General features: G+C 37.6%; 2 protein-coding genes across 3 annotated transcripts in view; both read left to right on the forward strand.

The window, feature by feature from the left end:
* LOC107583733 (serine/threonine-protein kinase H1 homolog) overlaps positions 1–4,656 on the forward strand; it is a 10,521-nt gene extending 5,865 nt beyond the window's left edge. For both annotated transcript variants that reach the window (XM_016270029.1, XM_016270028.1), the window contains exon 3: positions 4,177–4,656. In XM_016270029.1, coding sequence (XP_016125515.1) covers positions 4,177–4,485 — 309 coding nt within the window. In that variant the 3' untranslated portion in view covers positions 4,486–4,656. The remainder of the gene's footprint in view (positions 1–4,176) is intronic.
* A 3,267-nt stretch (positions 4,657–7,923) lies between these two features.
* LOC107583734 (FANCD2 and FANCI associated nuclease 1) lies at positions 7,924–16,521 on the forward strand. The gene is made up of 15 exons (XM_016270030.1): positions 7,924–7,990; positions 8,341–9,120; positions 9,543–10,050; positions 10,441–10,581; positions 10,687–10,885; positions 12,467–12,700; positions 12,970–13,101; positions 13,178–13,286; positions 13,416–13,535; positions 13,650–13,814; positions 14,165–14,333; positions 14,929–15,032; positions 15,148–15,342; positions 15,826–15,954; positions 16,119–16,521. Exons 2-15 carry the CDS (start codon positions 8,440–8,442, stop codon positions 16,254–16,256), a joined length of 3,024 nt encoding a protein of 1,007 aa, XP_016125516.1. The 5' UTR covers positions 7,924–7,990; positions 8,341–8,439; the 3' UTR covers positions 16,257–16,521.
* The last annotated feature ends 1,216 nt before the right edge of the window (positions 16,522–17,737 follow it).

The following is a 17,737-nucleotide window of genomic DNA, read 5'->3' on the forward strand; positions in this document are numbered from 1 at the left end:
AAAGTGAGTACACTCCTAAGTGAAAATGTCCAAATTGGGCCCAATTAGCCATTTTCTCTCCCGGTGTCATGTGACTCATTAGTGTTACAAGGTCTCAGGTGTGAATGGGGAGCAGGACTGGTCATACTGGTCACTGGAAGTTCAACATGGCACCTCATGGCAAAGAACTCTCTGAGGATCTGAAAAAAAGAATTGTTGCTCCACATAAAGATGGCATAGGCTATAATAAGATTGCCAAGACCCTGAAACTGAGCTGCAGCATGGTGGCCAAGACCATACAGCGGTTTAACAGGACAGGTTCCACTCAGAACAGGCCTCGCCATGGTCGACCAAAGACGTTGAGTGCACGTGCTCAGCGTCATATTTAGAGGTTGTGTTTGGGAAATAGACGTATGAGTGCTGCCAGCATTGCTGCAGAGGTTGAAGGGGTGGGGGGTCAGCCTGTCAGTGCTCAGACCATACGCCGCACACTGCATCAAATTGGTCTGCATGGCTGTCGTCCCAGAAGGAAGCCTCTTCTAAAGATGATGCACAAGAAAGCCCGCAAACAGTTTGCTGAAGACAAGCTGACTAAGGACATGGATTACTGGAACCATGTCCTGTGGTCTGATGAGACCAAGATAAACTTATTTGGTTCAGATGGTGTCAAGCGTGTGTGGCGGCAACCTGGTGAGGAGTACAAAGACAAGTGTGTCTTGCCTACAGTCAAGCATGGTGGTGGGAGTGTCATGGTCTGGGGCTGCATGAGTGCTGCCGGCACTGGGGAGCTACAGTTCATTGAGGGAACCATGAATGCCAACACGTACTGTGACATACTGAAGCAGAGCATGATCCCCCCCTTTCGGAGACTGGGCCGCAGGGCAGTATTCCAACATAATAACAACCCCAAACACACCTCCAAGACGACCACTGCCTTGCTAAAGAAGCTGAGGGTAAAGGTGATGGATTGGCCAAGCATGTCTCCAGACCCAAACCCTATTGAGCATCTCAAGGTCTCTAACATCCACCAGCTCCGTGATGTCATCATGAAGGAGTGGAAGAGGACTCCAGTGGCAACCTGTGAAGCTCTGGTGAACTCCATGCCCAAGAGGGTTAAGGCAGTGCTGGAAACTTTATGTAGAGCAACAATAATTTTTTTCAGATCCTCTTTTTCAGAGAGTTCTTTGCCATGAGGTGCCATGTTGAACTTCCAGTGACCAGTATGAGAGAGTGAGAGCGATAACACCAAATTTAACACACCTGCTCCCCATTCGCACCTGAGACCTTGTAACACTAATGAGTCACATGACACCGGGGAGAGAAAATGGCTAATTGGGCCCAACTTGGACATTTTCACTTAGGGGTGTACTCACTTTTGTGGCCAGCGGTTTAGACATTAATGGCTGTGTGTTGAATTATTTTGAGGGGACAGCAAATTTACACTGTTATACAAGCTGTACACTCACTACTTTTCATTGTAGCAAAGTGTCATTTCTTCAGTGTTGTCACATGAAAAGATATAATAAAATATTTACAAAAATGTGAGGGGTGTACTCACTTCTGTGAGATACTGTATATGTGTAGCTGTACTGTGTACAGTCCAATAGTTTAATCTAGTATGTGTCTGTTCTCCCTCAATGGGTGACCCCAGGAAAAAGTTTTTTTGTTAGTTTTTTTTAGTGTGGCTTTAAAACATAATATTATTGATTTCTTAGAGAGAGAAAGTGAAGAACGATGATGGGTTGCCATTATGGCAAAACTGTTTCACTGGAATTATAGGACATTATAGAATCACATACACAAAAAGAAGATCCACTGCTATGTTCTACATTCCAAAGTCCAGCATCTCATATCATATCATCAACATATTTTATTAATTTGTGCTGATTTAAGTTATCCTAGGAAATAATATTACTCTGCAAACATGTCTGAAGAAAATTAAGCTTTAAAGCAAATTTATATACCATTATATAAGTTTTTAAAATGGTCTTTTATAGTATTTCAACTTGTTACTCACAATAAAATTTGCCATGTAAGCAGGCATGGGGTTAAAACACCAACCAACCAACCATGCATTGCCTGGGAACTAAAGTCATGATCTTGGCACTGCATGGCATATATTAAGTGTCCGTGTCTGGTGAGCAAAACTTTTTGGCATGTAGTCCACCTATTAGTTTTAAGGCCATCTATATGTTTTTGACAAAATTAGCCATTGGCAAATATTTGCAAATGTAAAATTTGCAGTCTTTCTTTCTGGTAAAAAAAAAAAAAAATACTGATTCATTCTGCGCTACACAAACTTTTGCCCAATTAAATCCTCTCTAGTGGAAGAACAACAGTGCCCCACTGAAAATATCTGTCTACTGCTGCTATACAGCGACTTGAGGTCATTGAGGCTTTTACCCAGTCCATTCAGAACTGCATTCCTAAATAGAAATATTCTCCACAAAGCCAAAATCTTAAAGGCAAAACACAACAGGCTATGATAGCCCTGCCTCTGTCTGTCTGTCTGTCTGTCTGTCTGTATGTCTGTCAGTGTGCTCTGTTTCTATTCATCACAAAGTGCTTTTCAAAAACTTTAAACCTTTCCCAACCGTTTTGTCTTTGACCTTGGGTTTCTGAATGTGTTTATTTGTGTGCCTCTATGTATCGTGTTTTGTGTGTATTTGTATGCATGTTTTTGTGTGATTGCGTGTGTTTGTATTTTGGGGAGTGTGTGTGTTTGTGTTAGCTGGATAATACAGCGCAGTCCTGCCATCATGTTTTATCCCGCAGTAACCCCCTGCATGAGCGTGTAATGTAAGGCCGCAGAGTTCCTGGCAAAGTGTGTGCGTCAGGGCCTCTCTGCTGCTGTGAGTCACAGACAAGACGAATGTGGGCTTTACAGGGAAAAGCCCTGGAGGAGTCATGCTAACCAACAAAAACCGAGCGATGTTTTGTTTTCTCTCTTGCTTATAGAGCTGCTAGTCTTTGACCAGTTGTCATAACATACCAGGACATGCACGGCCAGTCTAAAGATGTGCCGGAAGAGTAAAAAATTAACTTAAAGTAACTAGTTTGTACATTTTGCATTGCAAAAACCTTCAAGTATTGATCTAGCCAGTCCTGGCACAGGTGATACAGTCCACGGAGTGTGCTTGCTTTCTCTTTCACTGAACTGGAATTATGCTCCCTAATGTTGGCTATTGCTATAATTGACCGGTCTTTGTTTGTTTTTTTCTTATTGACATCTGAGTATTTCCAGGCAACATAAATAAAAAGCTGGTTACACATCATAACGTTAGCAAAGGTCCAATCTGGGCATTAATTAAATGGGTATCCAAAAATATGCATCTATCATAAAATACAGAAATCATCAACTATATTATATTATATTGTATTGCATTGTATTGTATTGTATTGTACAGTATTATGTTGTTATTGTTCAAAAGTCTGGGGTCAGTACAATGCTTTTATTCAGCAAGAACACATTAAATTGATCAAAAGTGACTGTAAAAACATTTATAATGTTACGAACTGTGAATCCTGATTTTTTTTTCAGGATTATTTGATGAATATAAAGTTAAAAAGAGCAGTGTTTATTGAACTTTCTATTAATCAAAGAATCCTGAAAAATGTCAATATTCACAGTTTTCACAACATATTAGAATCATAATCAGAAATTAATATTAATTGATAATAATAATAAGAAAAGGTTTCTTGAGCACCAGATCAGTGTTTTAGAATGGTTTCTGAAGGATCATGTGACACTACAGACTAAAGTACTATAGACTGAAGACTGAAGTAATGGCTAGTGAAAATTTAGCTTTGCAATCAAAGGAATAAATTACATTTTAAAATATATTAAAATAGAAATTGTACAGTATTACTGTTTTCACTGTATTTCTGATCAAATAAATGCAGCCATGGTGAGCTTAAAAGGTCAACCTGGTGAGCTTTCTTTCATTTAAAACATTTAAAAAATCTTACCAACCCCAAACATTTGAATGATAGTTTGTATATTTTATTAGCTGGGTTGTTATATGTTGTCATGTACAGTATACAGAAGTGCTGCAACTTTTGAACTTTTGGATTCATTGATTTGAAAATCTTATTTTCCCTCCACACTGTATAAAATTCTCTATAAAAGTTTCCAAATCTTTTGGCAGTGTCTGAATAATTTGAAGCTATTTTCTGTTCTCTTCTGTTTTCTGACAGCCATGGCCAAGTGTTTCCAATCTTGCTAAGGACTTCATTGACCGTGTCCTCACGGTGGATCCCACTGAGCGTCTGACTGCGGGCCAGGCACTTAAACATCCTTGGATTGTCAGCATGGCTGCTTCCTCCTCCATGAAGAACCTGCAGCGGTCCATTTCCCAGAACCTCCTGAAGAGAGTGTCATCACGCAGCCACAGCACCAAATCGGCACAGTCCACTCGCTCCAGCCGCTCCACGAAGTCCAGCAAGGCACGACGTGTTCGTGAGAAGGAGCTGCGAGAACTTAATCGCCGTTACCAGCAGCAGTGAAACGGTTGAGAGCGACGTAGAAGTCACGTGACTGTAACAAACAAGACTTTGTGTACCTTACGCAAAACATTGGAACAGATGCAGGAACAGAGCAGAGCAACATTGTGCCTCAACTTAGATGTCAACTTCCTGCTCCTACACCACAGAGCCAATTAGCAGAAAACCTCCTTCTAAACTTTCATTCATTTTCTATTTTTCTGCTGTTTCTCTCTTGTTTATTACCTTTTATGTGATTGTTTTATTTATTTATTGTTGATGTATTTTCATGTTTATGTTTTCTTTGGAAATGATCTCATTCAGCCTTTTACCTGATTGTATCTGTTGAACAGAATTTTACAGAAGTTGCTGGAAGGACTAAGAATACACCTTCCTGATTTTTGCTGTGAATTATTTGTTATGGTACCCACTGGAAGACTGCTCTTCTAATGGGGGAAATGTGCTGTTTATTCATTATTAGCAACAAATCACATCAACTTGTGATCGTTTATTGTGCCTTAATATCACTTTGAACATGATGGAAAGGTAAGAATCAAATAGTTGGTTTTAATTGCTTTAGAAGTAACCACGTAGATATCACATTTGTAATGATACACACATTGTAAACTCTTAATATTGCGGCTGTTTAGTTATGAGCCTTAAAGGGGTAGTTCACACAAATATGAAAATTCTGTCTTCGTTTGCTCACGAAAGGAGCAGAAAAGAAGATATTTTGAACTGTTTTTGTCCATACAATGAGTCCAAGTCAGTGGGGTCCAAAACAACAGTAGACTTCACTGACTAATTGTATGGCCAAAAAACAAAAAAACAGATTTTCATATCTTTCTTTCATGTTCTGCAGGAATCAAGAAGTCATACAGGTTTAGAAACGACGTGAGGTATGGAAGCTTGTTTCCTTGTTGCGGAATTTAAAAAAATTGAATTGCAATTTTTCCATTGTGAGATAAAAAGTAGCAAATTCCGACTTTTTTGTAGGAAATGCGAGTATATATCTTTCTATTAAAATGTTTGAATTATGAGATATAAACTCAGAATTGCAAGAAAAAAAAAGTCACAATTACCTTTTTTATTTTTCATTCTGTGGCAGAAACAGGCTCTCGTATGAGGCTGATAAGACAATGACAGAATTCTCATTTTTGGGTGAACAATACCAATAAGTTGGTCCAAAATTATCAAAGAGCTCTACATTGCCCAATATCTGTTGTTTATCCTGAGTGGGAAACAACTGTCCCTTTTTCTAGCCTTTTTCTGCAACCCTACTAATGTGGACCCTGATGTTAATATCAGTTGTTAAAACCTGTTGGAAAAATACACAGAAAAATAGTGTTTCAGAATAGTCCAAGACTTGGCTTTAAGTCTTTAGATTTGGTCAGTGAACAAACCTACCGTGATTCTTGACTTTTACTCTTGGATCTGTCTGTACATGTGTTGTAGTAATTAATCATACTAACTGATATTGATTGCTCTCTCAGTATGGGCGGCCAGTATCGGGAAGCCCTGAATCAGAATCGGTTACTTTCTCTGTCACCAGCTGTTGTGCCTTGAGCAAGGCACTGAACCACCATGAAGGCCTTTTGGCAGCCTTTTCGCTCTCACCCCCTCTTTCAGAAACCAGTAGAGATGTGCCAAAGAAATTCCTGTGTGCCTGTATTAACAAGGAACATTTGGTGAGATCTCAAACATGATTCCTCATGAAAATAATTACTGTTAAAACTGTGATGATGTGAAGACTTCTCAAAATATGGTCTTAAATCTTTGTTTTTTTATAAAATCTTATATCAAAAAATTAAGGAGAAAGGGAATTTGTTTATTTGACTTGCGTTCCGTTTACAAATAACTTTACGAAAAAATTGCAACATCACATTGGTAACAGAATTTGAGTACAGAAATATTCTCATTTTTTGGTTTCTTCCACATTCTCTTACTTTTAAGCTTGTGTTAGAAAACTTTAGAAAAATATATTTCCCTCTTTTTGGTTACATTTATTGGTTAAATTCAACAATTTTTCAACCTGCAAAACGTCTTGGGTTCTTTTGTTGAAGGATAATTTAAAAAGTACTAGAGATTTGAATCAGTTAAAGTTGTTGGAGGGTTCATATGTGAGTGTTAAGGCTGTCATACATTACTTGTTCATTTGAATTCAGTAGTATCCTCTAAAATCTTTCATAAAATCAAAAGAGACTTTGGGAAGACCACTGTTTGTATATGCCTTTATACCCCAAATATGTTTCTCTCTCAAGAAAAAAGCTATTTTATATGTGCTTGTTAAAATGTATCTGATTTTCTAGCACGTCAAATTGAGACTAGAAAAGAAAATTAATTTTCAAAATATTTTTTTGATTTAGTATCACCAACATTCATGTAAGGAATGTGTGTTTGTAGCTACAGTTGAAATAAAACTGCAACTGTTGTCCATTTGTTGAATTCAATCCAAAACTTGTATCTTAAAAATAAGTGGTTTGTTCCTTCTTGTCAATTTTAATAAAGAACAATTATAGAATTCTTTCCAAAAAGTGATGATATAAATATTTTGTAAAATGATGCAATTAAATAATCTAAAAACAAATGTCACGACATGGTCTCACGTTAATGAATATATTTGCACCTATTTATTCAACTCTTTGGGAAAATCAGTTCAAATGAAGACTGCTATTCCATTTTGTTTATCATAAACTATATGATTTACAATACACAAACTGATCAATTTTCCTTTAATATGGATGGGACACAATTTAGTCACGTTAGTCACTGTTATCTCTACGAAGCAAGATGTTTTCACATTGTGTAAACTGTTCAGCTGCTGTGTGGGGTTTGTTTAACTGTCAAATTGCCTGTTGTAAAGGAAGACACAAAATGGTGATTCAGTGGTGAATTTGATGGTCATGATGTTCAGCCATGACGTCAATTTGTAGGCCAACTGGTTTCTGATTTATTCGTAAAATAAGGTCTGTGGTTAATGGGATAGTTCATCCAAAAATTGTTGGATCACTTGCTCACTCTCATGTCATTCCAAATCAGTTTGACTCTCTTCTGCAGAACACAAGAAATATACTTTGAAGAAGGTTGGGAACCAATTTCCATGGTATGGGGAAAAAACGACGTTTCCCAAAATAGCTTCTTTTATGTTCCAGAGAAGTAAGTCATGCAGATTTTGAAAGAAATGAGGGTGAGTAGATTCTAAACAATGACTGAATTTTTATTTTTGGGTGAACTATTCCAAAAATACTCGGGTTAGGGACTTTGTCCTTTAAGCTAAATTAGTCTACAGTCAATCCTCAAATATAAGACATTACATTTGGAAGCCACTGTGTTTAAAAAAAAAGTAAGTTGCTATTCAGCAGCATTTTACTGGAGAAAATACAACGAAAAATCAGCTTTGTGATAAAGAGATAACTAAATACTTGACTGGAGAAAGACGGGACTTTTATTTTGAAGAAAACAAATAAAACAAGTTATGGCGCCTTGAATTCCTGTGACTGGCTTCACGTTTAATCTCAGCGCCAGAAAGGTCTGTACAGTTACCAGAAGCTTTATATACAATTGCATAATTATCATTTTTTATGTATAGTCAAATCTGTATTTGACAGTATTGTTTAGTCTCATATTTTTCATTTTAATTCGTTGGTGGCATAGCAAATGCAGTCTATTGCAAAGAGACTTTGGTCTATTGTCAGTCTTGCAGAGTCTGAAAGAACGGACAAATCAAATCAGTTGTAAAGATTCATCTATGAGTATGACTAATGATTTAATGAAGCACAATTCCTTTACTTAATTCAGCCACTGTCTGTTGAATGTCGCCCTCTCCTGCTGAGTAAAATATTTTTATAATAGTCTTTTACTGTATGCACTTTCCTTCAGGTTCAGAAACAAATATGCAGCCTGCTTCACACCTACTTCAGTATGATACTCCATTCCACGTTGTCTAGTTGGTTTATGAGTCAACTTATATAAACAGTTATGGAATCTCAGACGTGCAAAGGCAGCTCATCAAATAGAGGCAGTGCCAGGAGACTCTCAGTGACAAAGAAAAAGAGCCAGAAGGTCAGTGCAATCAAAGAGAGAACAAGCAATGGAGTTGGGGTTGCTTCCATAACTTCATTTTTCAGGAATACACCACCGTGTAAACTGGCATGTCCTCTGTGTGGCAAACTTGTACCTCGTTACAAGATTAATGAACATATAGACTCTCAGTGTCAGAGGTTTCTTGGAGAGGATCTTGAAGATGCACTGGCTGTCAGTGACGATAAGCAAGAGAAAAAAACCAACACACCCTCTTATGGTGCAGTAACTCGAAATGATGGGAAAGAGAAAAGCCCAGGAGAGAAAGATGCTGATATGAGTCCGTATTTTAAAAAGAACTGTGTGATGAGGCAAGATTCATCTGAAACAAATTTACAAGCTAAACCAGTTAAAACGTTTGGTCTTGGAAGTTTGTCCTCTAAACTGTCTAGAAGAGCACTTCGACTTTCAGGAGAATCAGAGATGGGTCATACTCATGTCTCTGGAAAAGAAGAGACCCATGATGCAGAACTGAGCAGCTCACAAAAGGAAAATTGCATGAAGAGTTTAATTTTTGAATCTAAATCCGGTGGCATGGATACAGATAACACATTCCCAACAGAGCCAGTGGCTTCAAACCAACCTCAAGTGAAAAGCATTGAGAAATCTGGCAAGAGAAAAAAACCAACACACCCTCTTATGGTGCAGTAACTCGAAATGATGGGAAAGAGAAAAGCCCAGGAGAGAAAGATGCTGATATGAGTCCGTATTTTAAAAAGAACTGTGTGATGAGGCAAGATTCATCTGAAACAAATTTACAAGCTAAACCAGTTAAAACGTTTGGTCTTGGAAGTTTGTCCTCTAAACTGTCTAGAAGAGCACTTCGACTTTCAGGAGAATCAGAGATGGGTCATACTCATGTCTCTGGAAAAGAAGAGACCCATGATGCAGAACTGAACAGCTCACCAAAGGAAATTTGCATGAAGAGTTTAATTTTTGAATCTAAATCCGGTGGCATGGATACAGATAACACATTCCCAACAGAGCCAGTGGCTTCAAACCAACCTCAAGTGAAAAGCATTGAGAAATCTGTGACCGTAATGGCAGAATCAAGCAGCAGCGCTGACATTCAGTCAGTGAAATCTTCATCGTCATTCAGGGTACGAAAGCGGAAATCAGAGGAGTTGCCTAAAAAGGATACAAACACTACAGAAACCTCTTTCATACATAAGAAAAGTAGATATAAAACTGTAAACAGACATGAAACGAATGTCAAGTCAGCTCAAACTGAGGCCTCGTCTGATGTTGTTCCATTATCAGAGAGTCAAATCAAAAGCAAGATCACAAACAAGGACACTGAGAGGAAGCCCAGTACCACACCAGCCAATGAGTCCGAAGCGATAGGCGTAGAGAAAGCCAGCGAAGGGTCAGAGCATCAGCACATCCGGCAACCGTATTACCTGCAGAACTTTCGGACTGTCCTTGAGGCGGTGTTGGAGAATGAGGATGATAGGATGCTCTTCAATGAAGATGACTTCTCAACTATTCACACTTTTCAGCAGCTCTCAGGTAGAGGAACTACTTTAAAGTCACTTTGAAGCCAGTTCTGCTCTTATTATTTATAATGTTACCAAAGTATGTCTATCATTTTATTATTTAAAGGATGTTCTATGTATCATGGTTTCCACAAACTATTAAGCAGCACAACTGTTTTCATTACTGATAATAATGTTACTTCAGCATCAAATCAGTATATTAGAATAATTTCTGAAGGTCATGTGACACAGTAATGGCTGCTGAAATTTCAGCCTTGCCATTACAGGAATAAATTATACGTGAAAATATATTAAGATAGGAAACAGTTATTTTCAAAAACATGAAAAAATCTTACAGACTCCAACCTTTTGAACAGTAGTTTATGTTTGTAGTAATGCAGACCTGTCTCTCCCTTTCTTGTAGTATCTGGTCAGATGCTTTATGTCCGTCTATTTCAAAGAAAGCTGAAATGGCTTCAGGTCAGTAAGTTGGAATACACAGAGATCAGCTCAGACCTCAGAACTGTCATTCAGGAGCTGGTCGCATGTGGCTTCTTACAAACAGGTTAGTTATGTGATATGTCAACCAAATTGTCAACAGTTTAAAAAGCTGTAGTTAAGTATCAAGAAACATATTTACATACAGCTCATGACTTCTTCCCTGTGACAGAATCTGAGCTTTATGACATCCAAGAAGTTTTGGATCTGCTGCCTGCACCGGAGCTCAGAAACCTGGCCAAAACCTTTCATCTTGGCCGTGGAGGGAATGGGACTCAGAAACAGCAGTTAGTAGAGGGGCTACTCCAGCTTGGGAAACAGCGATCACTCTTTGTCAGTCAAAACAACACGGCTGCAGTCATTCTCAAGAGGTGAGATGTATGCACTATCAGTATGTATATATCTCAGTAGAGTGATGTTGGCCAGAGATTTGCACTTGTTCCAGAGGAACAACAGAAGCTGTTAACGTCATAGATGAAAAATTGAAATAGGTAACACTGACATATACGGTACCATTTAAATGTTTGAGGAAAAAGGAGAAAAAAAACTGATCCACAAAAATATTAAGCAGCAACTGTTTTCTATGGAAGCCCGTTTCCGCCACTGAATAAAAAATAAAAGAGGTAATTGCGACTTTTTATCTCACAATTCTGAATTTCTTTCTCAGAATTGCGTGATACAAACTCTCAATTCTGACTTTTTTTCTCAGAATTGTGTGATATAAACTCGCAATTGCAAGTTAAAAAGTCATAATTGAGAGATATAAACTCGCAATTCTGAGAAATAAAGTCAGAATTGTGAGATATAAACTCGCAATTCTGAGAACATATCAGTTTTTTACCCCCCTCAAAATTGGACTTTAACTCGAGAAAAAAAGTCAGAATTGCGAGATATAAACTCGCAATTGCGAGAAAAAAAGTCAGAATTCTGACTTTATATCTCGCAATTCTGACTTTATAACTCGCAATTGCGAGTTTATATCTCACAATTCTGTGAAAAAAAGTCAGAATTGTGAGATAAAAAGTCGCAATTACCTTTTTTACATTTTTTATTCAGTGGCGGAAATGGACTTCCATAGTTTTCAGTATTAAAATGTTTCCTGAACACCAAAACAGCATATCTGAATGATTTCTGAAGGATAAAAATATTAAGCAGCAACTGTTTTCTATGGAAGCCCGTTTCCGCCACTGAATAAAAAATAAAAGAGGTAATTGCGACTTTTTATCTCACAATTCTGAATTTCTTTCTCAGAATTGCGTGATACAAACTCTCAATTCTGACTTTTTTTCTCAGAATTGTGTGATATAAACTCGCAATTGCAAGTTAAAAAGTCATAATTGAGAGATATAAACTCGCAATTCTGAGAAATAAAGTCAGAATTGTGAGATATAAACTCGCAATTCTGAGAACATATCAGTTTTTTACCCCCCTCAAAATTGGACTTTAACTCGAGAAAAAAAGTCAGAATTGCGAGATATAAACTCGCAATTGCGAGAAAAAAAGTCAGAATTCTGACTTTATATCTCGCAATTCTGACTTTATAACTCACAATTGCGAGTTTATATCTCACAATTCTGACTTTTTTTCACAGAATTGTCGCAATTACCTTTTTAAAATGTTTTATTCAGTGGCGGAAATGGACTTCCATAGTTTTCAGTATTAAAATGTTTCCTGAACACCAAAACAGCATATCTGAATGATTTCTGAAGGATCATATGACACTGAAGACTGGAGTAATGGCTGCTGAAAATTAAACTTTGCCATGATAGGAATAAATTACATTTTTAAAATATATTAAAATTGAAAAGTTATTTTACATTGTAAAAATATTTCATAATATTACTGTTATTACTGTATTTTTGATCAAATAAATTCAGCCGTGAGAGATATAAAAAAAATGTCCTGTGATGAGTAATGTAAGTGAATTATACACCCAAGCTTGTCTTTTTCAGGGCCAAGCAGGCTGCAGGTTCCTGTGTGCGTCTGTGCCGCAGATCACGTGCCGTGTTCTCCCGTGTCCTGCTCCTGTTCTCCCTCACAGACACTTTGGAGGAGGAGGAGATGGCCGCTGGAGGTCAGGGGCAGCTCTACACCATTCTGCTTGTCAATTCTGGCCGTCTAGCTTTCCCAGAGTATACAGTACATCGCTCAGCCAGACTGTTTGAGGCCAGGGATGACCTCATCAGGTCAGTTTTATATTTATTTTATAATCATACTTTGCTCAGGTGACAAAAGGTGTATAGTTAATCAAAACATCTAAAAAAAATGCTGAACTTCACAAGGAATGGACTTTTTTTTTTCCCTTGTGATTTTGGGTTGACCTGTACATGTTCTTGACAGGCTTTGTGAGATGAAAACAAATGAAAACATTAATTTGAAGATTTGTTACTATGTTCTTGATTCATTGTTGTCTCATACTATTGTAAAACAATTCTGTACATATTCTTCTGTACAGGTATGAAACGGCGATGCGTACGCTGCAGGAAGTGATTGCTGCAATGCAAACAGGCAGTTGGGAGGATGCCTATGTCCTCTATGCTACAGCAAAGGCCACCTGGCAGGAGATTAAAGAATCCTGTGACCTAAGGTTTGAAAATGAAAACGTATCTTTCATTTAATTTATTTGCTGTCGTGAGATGGATTGAGTTTCGATATGCGTGCAGCCATCAAGAACAACTGCCTGTTTTTCTGCGGTGTTTCACTGTGGGCTGGACCTACACTCGGATACTGTCTCGAGGAGTTGAGATTTTACAAAGACTTCGCCGCTATGAGGTGGGTGAATACACAAGCCATGGAATAAAACATGGAGTTAATGATGCCATTGTAAACACTTTTACAATCCTGTATATTGATTTTACATGAGTTCGTTGAATTATTTATCTTTTCATCTCTGCAATGTAGGACTCTGTGGAGGAGCTCAGGAATCTTCTGTCCCAGCCAGTGTATTGTGTAGACAGTAGGGGGCGCTGGTGGGACAGACTTGCACTCAATCTCCAGCAACACCTAAAACAACATGAGCAGGTACCTCATTTGATTGTAAATATAAACAGACATTTTGTTTTAATGTTACTTTTGTGTCGGTTACACAAGTATTTGTCCAGAGGATTGTTTGATTTTGACACCTTTTGTATCAAGGCCATCTGTGCTATCCGGGATGGACTGAATGATCCTCTGGTCCGATCAGGCCACCAACTATCACTTCACCAGCGAGCTTCCCGAATGAAGGAATCTGCTAGCTTGAAGAAGTACCGTCTGCTGCTCCGAGATCTGCCCACTGTGCATGTACAGGATGTCACTCATGTGAGTGTTCAGTTCCACATGGGGACCATTGTAATACAGTGTTATTATATGCATATATTTTGTGGTCACTAAATACTAAAGTTAATGTATTGGAAAATGTGGATGAATTTTATGAAAGATGTACTGCAGTGTTATTTTAGTATTGTACAAATATTGTTGTAGTATTGAGTAATTTTGAATTTGTATTTATTTTGACATTTTCTGTTTTCATTTTAATTTTAGTTTGAATAATTATGTGCTTTTGACATTGTTTTTTGTCTTGTATATTTATTTATTGTATTTTAATTTGAATAGTTTTAGTTAACAATAACAACACAGTTAACAACATTTTAACAGGAGTGTTTTAACAGGTGACAATTCGAGGCCAGCTCTTTCCTCATGAGGGTGGTATGGGCAAATCAGTGTTCCTCAGAGCGGCCAATGAGGATGAACGCTCCACAGAGGGACGAGGGACTATGGTCATGTGTTCTGTTGAGGAACTGGCTCTGGAACACTACAGGACGCTTGGTTTCGATCAAGGTCTGGCATCACATTGTTTTGTGCATCATTATATGAAGGAATCATTTTTGAGGAAACTGAGGAATCGTTCACTCATAATGAATCAAACCTCATGTTTTTCCATGGAACACAAAAGAGATCATAAGAGATATATAGATGTCTGGATCATTCAAACTGGTTTGTGAACCGGATCAAGTGATACATAAAAAAAAAAGATTTGACTCAAGTGAACAATTCATTCACAAATCTGACATTGCTATTTAAGTCATGTTCAGATTCTCAGTGAAAACTATTTAAATCTCAGTCTGTTTCTCTGTTTCAAAGCTATTTTATGACTTCGGAAAACGTACATAGAGGATGAAGCCTGTAGATCACTTTTATGGTGCTTTTAAATTCCTGAAAAGCTTGAAAGTTCTGGTCCTTTGTAGTTGCATGGAAATAAACAACCAGTACATAATTCAAGATGACTCTTTTTGTATTCCATAAAATAAATAGTTTCAAAATTATTTTCTAAATTTCTTCATAACGTCTTAACATTTTAACATCATACACAAGCACATCCATTCTGCTGTGCCTTTTATGCTTTCAATTTATGTTTCTGAAATCCTCTTTTAAGGTATTCATGGTGAAGGCTCTACATTTTCCAGCCTTTTTGGACTCCTCATGTGGGACATCATCTTTATCGATGGGGTTCCTGATGTCTTCCGAAACCCCTACCAGGTACACAATAATTAAAGAATAAATGCTGTGCACTTCACACATTTAGGGTTGCACTTTATTGTCGAGGCAAACCACCCCAACAGATCAGTGATCAATGACTGCATGCCCTGCCCAGACTTGTCCTTTAGATTTGCACACTGATTGTTTCTATGGTAACCGGCGGGAAGCCATCGAGGCGCGTGCTGAGATGTTACGCGAGGCATCTCCCGAGACGCTGCAGGAGCTGCTTGCTGATGTGTGGAACGCACAGGAGGGGAGAGTGTGTGCGCTGATAAACTGGGAGCGTTTCTCCTCCCTTCAACAGGCACAGGTAATCACAGAGACTATATATATACTGCAAGTCTGTTCATGTGGCTTTACAGTAACATTAAAGTAATTTCAAATCAGCAATACAATCTGACAACTGTGGTATCATAAATGTTGTTTCTTCAGCTCAACTTACACAAAAAAATATTTTCAAGCTGGTCCAGCTAAAGTGCATTTGTATTTTAGAGTAAAAAACAGTCAGTGCCTCTATTTAAAAGGCAACTGGCTCCTTTCTTAGTGCTGCCACATTGAGCGTTGTGATTTCTCTCATTATTTTTTTCCTACTAGTGGTCCATTTCCTCCTCAAAGTGTCTGTAACATCATTAATTCAAACACACGTTGATATTTTTTCCCTAGGACAAGCATTCTTCTTTTTAATTCGTCATTATTACAATTATTATTTATATATATAATTGATTAAACTGTGAATGCCAGATTATGTTCACAACCATACTGTAATTGCTTTATTTTCTTTGTCTGGTTTTAGAGTCTAGTAGCATGTCTGGGTGGCCACTTCCTGAGCGGTGTGGTCCTCAGAATGGCAAAGGACTACAGGCATTGCAGAGGAGGACTTCCAGATCTGGTAGTCTGGAGCACGTACAACAAGAAGTACAAGGTGAGTCAGAGATGTAGCTTGCTGGTTAGGAAGGTATTCAACTTTTGACTATGTGACTTATTTTACTGGTTTAATTAGATTATAATGTTAAGAAACATTGGAAATACTGGATCTATAAACAAGGGGCCTTTAAATTGTTGCTCATTTGAGTTGTGTTCTTCTAGTTGGTGGAAGTAAAGGGTCCTAATGACCGTCTGTCCCAGAAGCAACAGATCTGGCTGGATGAGCTGCATAAGCTTGGGGCCGATGTAGAAGTTTGTCATGTCACTGCCACTGGAGCACGAGGGGCTCGACGGGAATGAGGCTGCTGTCACACTGAGTATGAAAACTTAAGCTCACCTCATGGCTCACCAAACAGGCAGAGTTCGAAGTGTTTAAAAAACAAAGGATGGATTTAATGATGGTATTAAAACCTCATCTTGGCACTAATCTGGTGATGTAAGAGAAGAGTATTAATATGCCCTCTAAGGGAGTTTAAAAGGATTTATTCTCCCAGTCTGAATCATAAAACTGTTAAATGACCTCGTTTTTTTAATTCTCATGCTCATTGTAAAGTGACTATATTTTAATGGCTGATTTAAAAAAAAAAGTAACATTTCTGAAGTAAATACTTTGAAGACATTAAATAAAAACATCAAAATGTAAAAGTTTTTCTGTTTAAATAATAAAAATGCTTAAGTATTTATGGAAAACATAAGCACATAATCTTGCAGCTTGCAAAAAGGGATTCCATTATGTCTATTATGTCTACAATGTCTGTGGATAAACAGACATTGTAGATAATAATTGTTATCTACAATTATTGTGGATAAAAAAACTCTTAGAAACACTGGGTGACCACATTCCAAGACTGAAATACCTTTTCATTGCATGTCACGCATATCTTTCATGTTTGACACCCATAACAAACCTAATAAATCATGCTTTTCAGTTTAACCTTTACACCTTCTGATGTTTGCACATCATGTTACTGTAAAGTATTTGAATCAGATAAGTGCAGATAAAAGGACACTATCAAATTTCCTTTCATGTCCAGTGGAGGCCAGAGAATCTTAGTTAGAACACTTGATCTGATCCTTAAGGCCCATTCACACCAAGAACGATAACTATAAAGATACCTGTAACAATAATTATGTTAATGTCCACACCAGAATCCGGGTGAATTCTGATTGACTGTCAATGTTATTATCATTAATCAGCTGGAAAAAACATTTCTGAAAGTGATTCCAATGATATTCCTCTGTGTTGTTATAGTTGTATTATAGTTATATAACCATTATAGTTGTGTTATCAAATTATTTGTTAATGTCTTTCATCTGCTCATAAAATGTTACAAAACAAATCTTAATGTTAAATGTAGTGTTTATTGTATTCTTGTACAAATTTAAAAGGAATTGTAGTTATAATCTGGAAACATTCTAAATTGATCCATAATGCATCCTTGCTATTTGTTCCTCATTATCATTTTTCATAAAAACAAAAAGTTGTGTTATTTTCGCTGTACCCCACAAATTAAATACAAGTGTAGATGTGTAAAAATGTTGTTTAGCTGGCTGGTTATGAATAAGATTATGAAAATATGGGGAGAGTCTTGACTCTTGACAACAAATGTACTACTTCGTATATAGACTATTGTTGGACTGCCAGCAAAGCCAGACCAAATAGAGTAGTGTAACTTCTGTCTGGCCAAGCTGGGAAAACAATTCTTGATTTAACAGATGGACCTGATAAACACCAGGGGCCGGTTGCATAAACATAGCCACTATGTTAAGACTTGGTCTTA

Source organism: Sinocyclocheilus grahami, unplaced genomic scaffold (assembly GCF_001515645.1).
Source record: "Sinocyclocheilus grahami isolate Dianchi unplaced genomic scaffold, SAMN03320097.WGS_v1.1 scaffold55.1, whole genome shotgun sequence".
Classification (NCBI taxonomy): domain Eukaryota; kingdom Metazoa; phylum Chordata; class Actinopteri; order Cypriniformes; family Cyprinidae; genus Sinocyclocheilus; species Sinocyclocheilus grahami.

What these genes read in the sequence shown, in the direction of transcription:
- LOC107583734 (XM_016270030.1), top strand. Translation starts at nt 8,440, where the DNA reads ATGGAATCTCAGACGTGCAAAGGCAGCTCATCAAATAGAGGCAGTGCC. An exon ending in AAAGAATCCTGTGACCTAAG is followed by an intron (nt 13,102 to 13,177) that starts GTTTGAAAATGA and finishes ATATGCGTGCAG; the next exon opens with CCATCAAGAACAACTGCCTG. An exon ending in TCTTCCGAAACCCCTACCAG is followed by an intron (nt 15,033 to 15,147) that starts GTACACAATAAT and finishes TGCCCTGCCCAG; the next exon opens with ACTTGTCCTTTAGATTTGCA.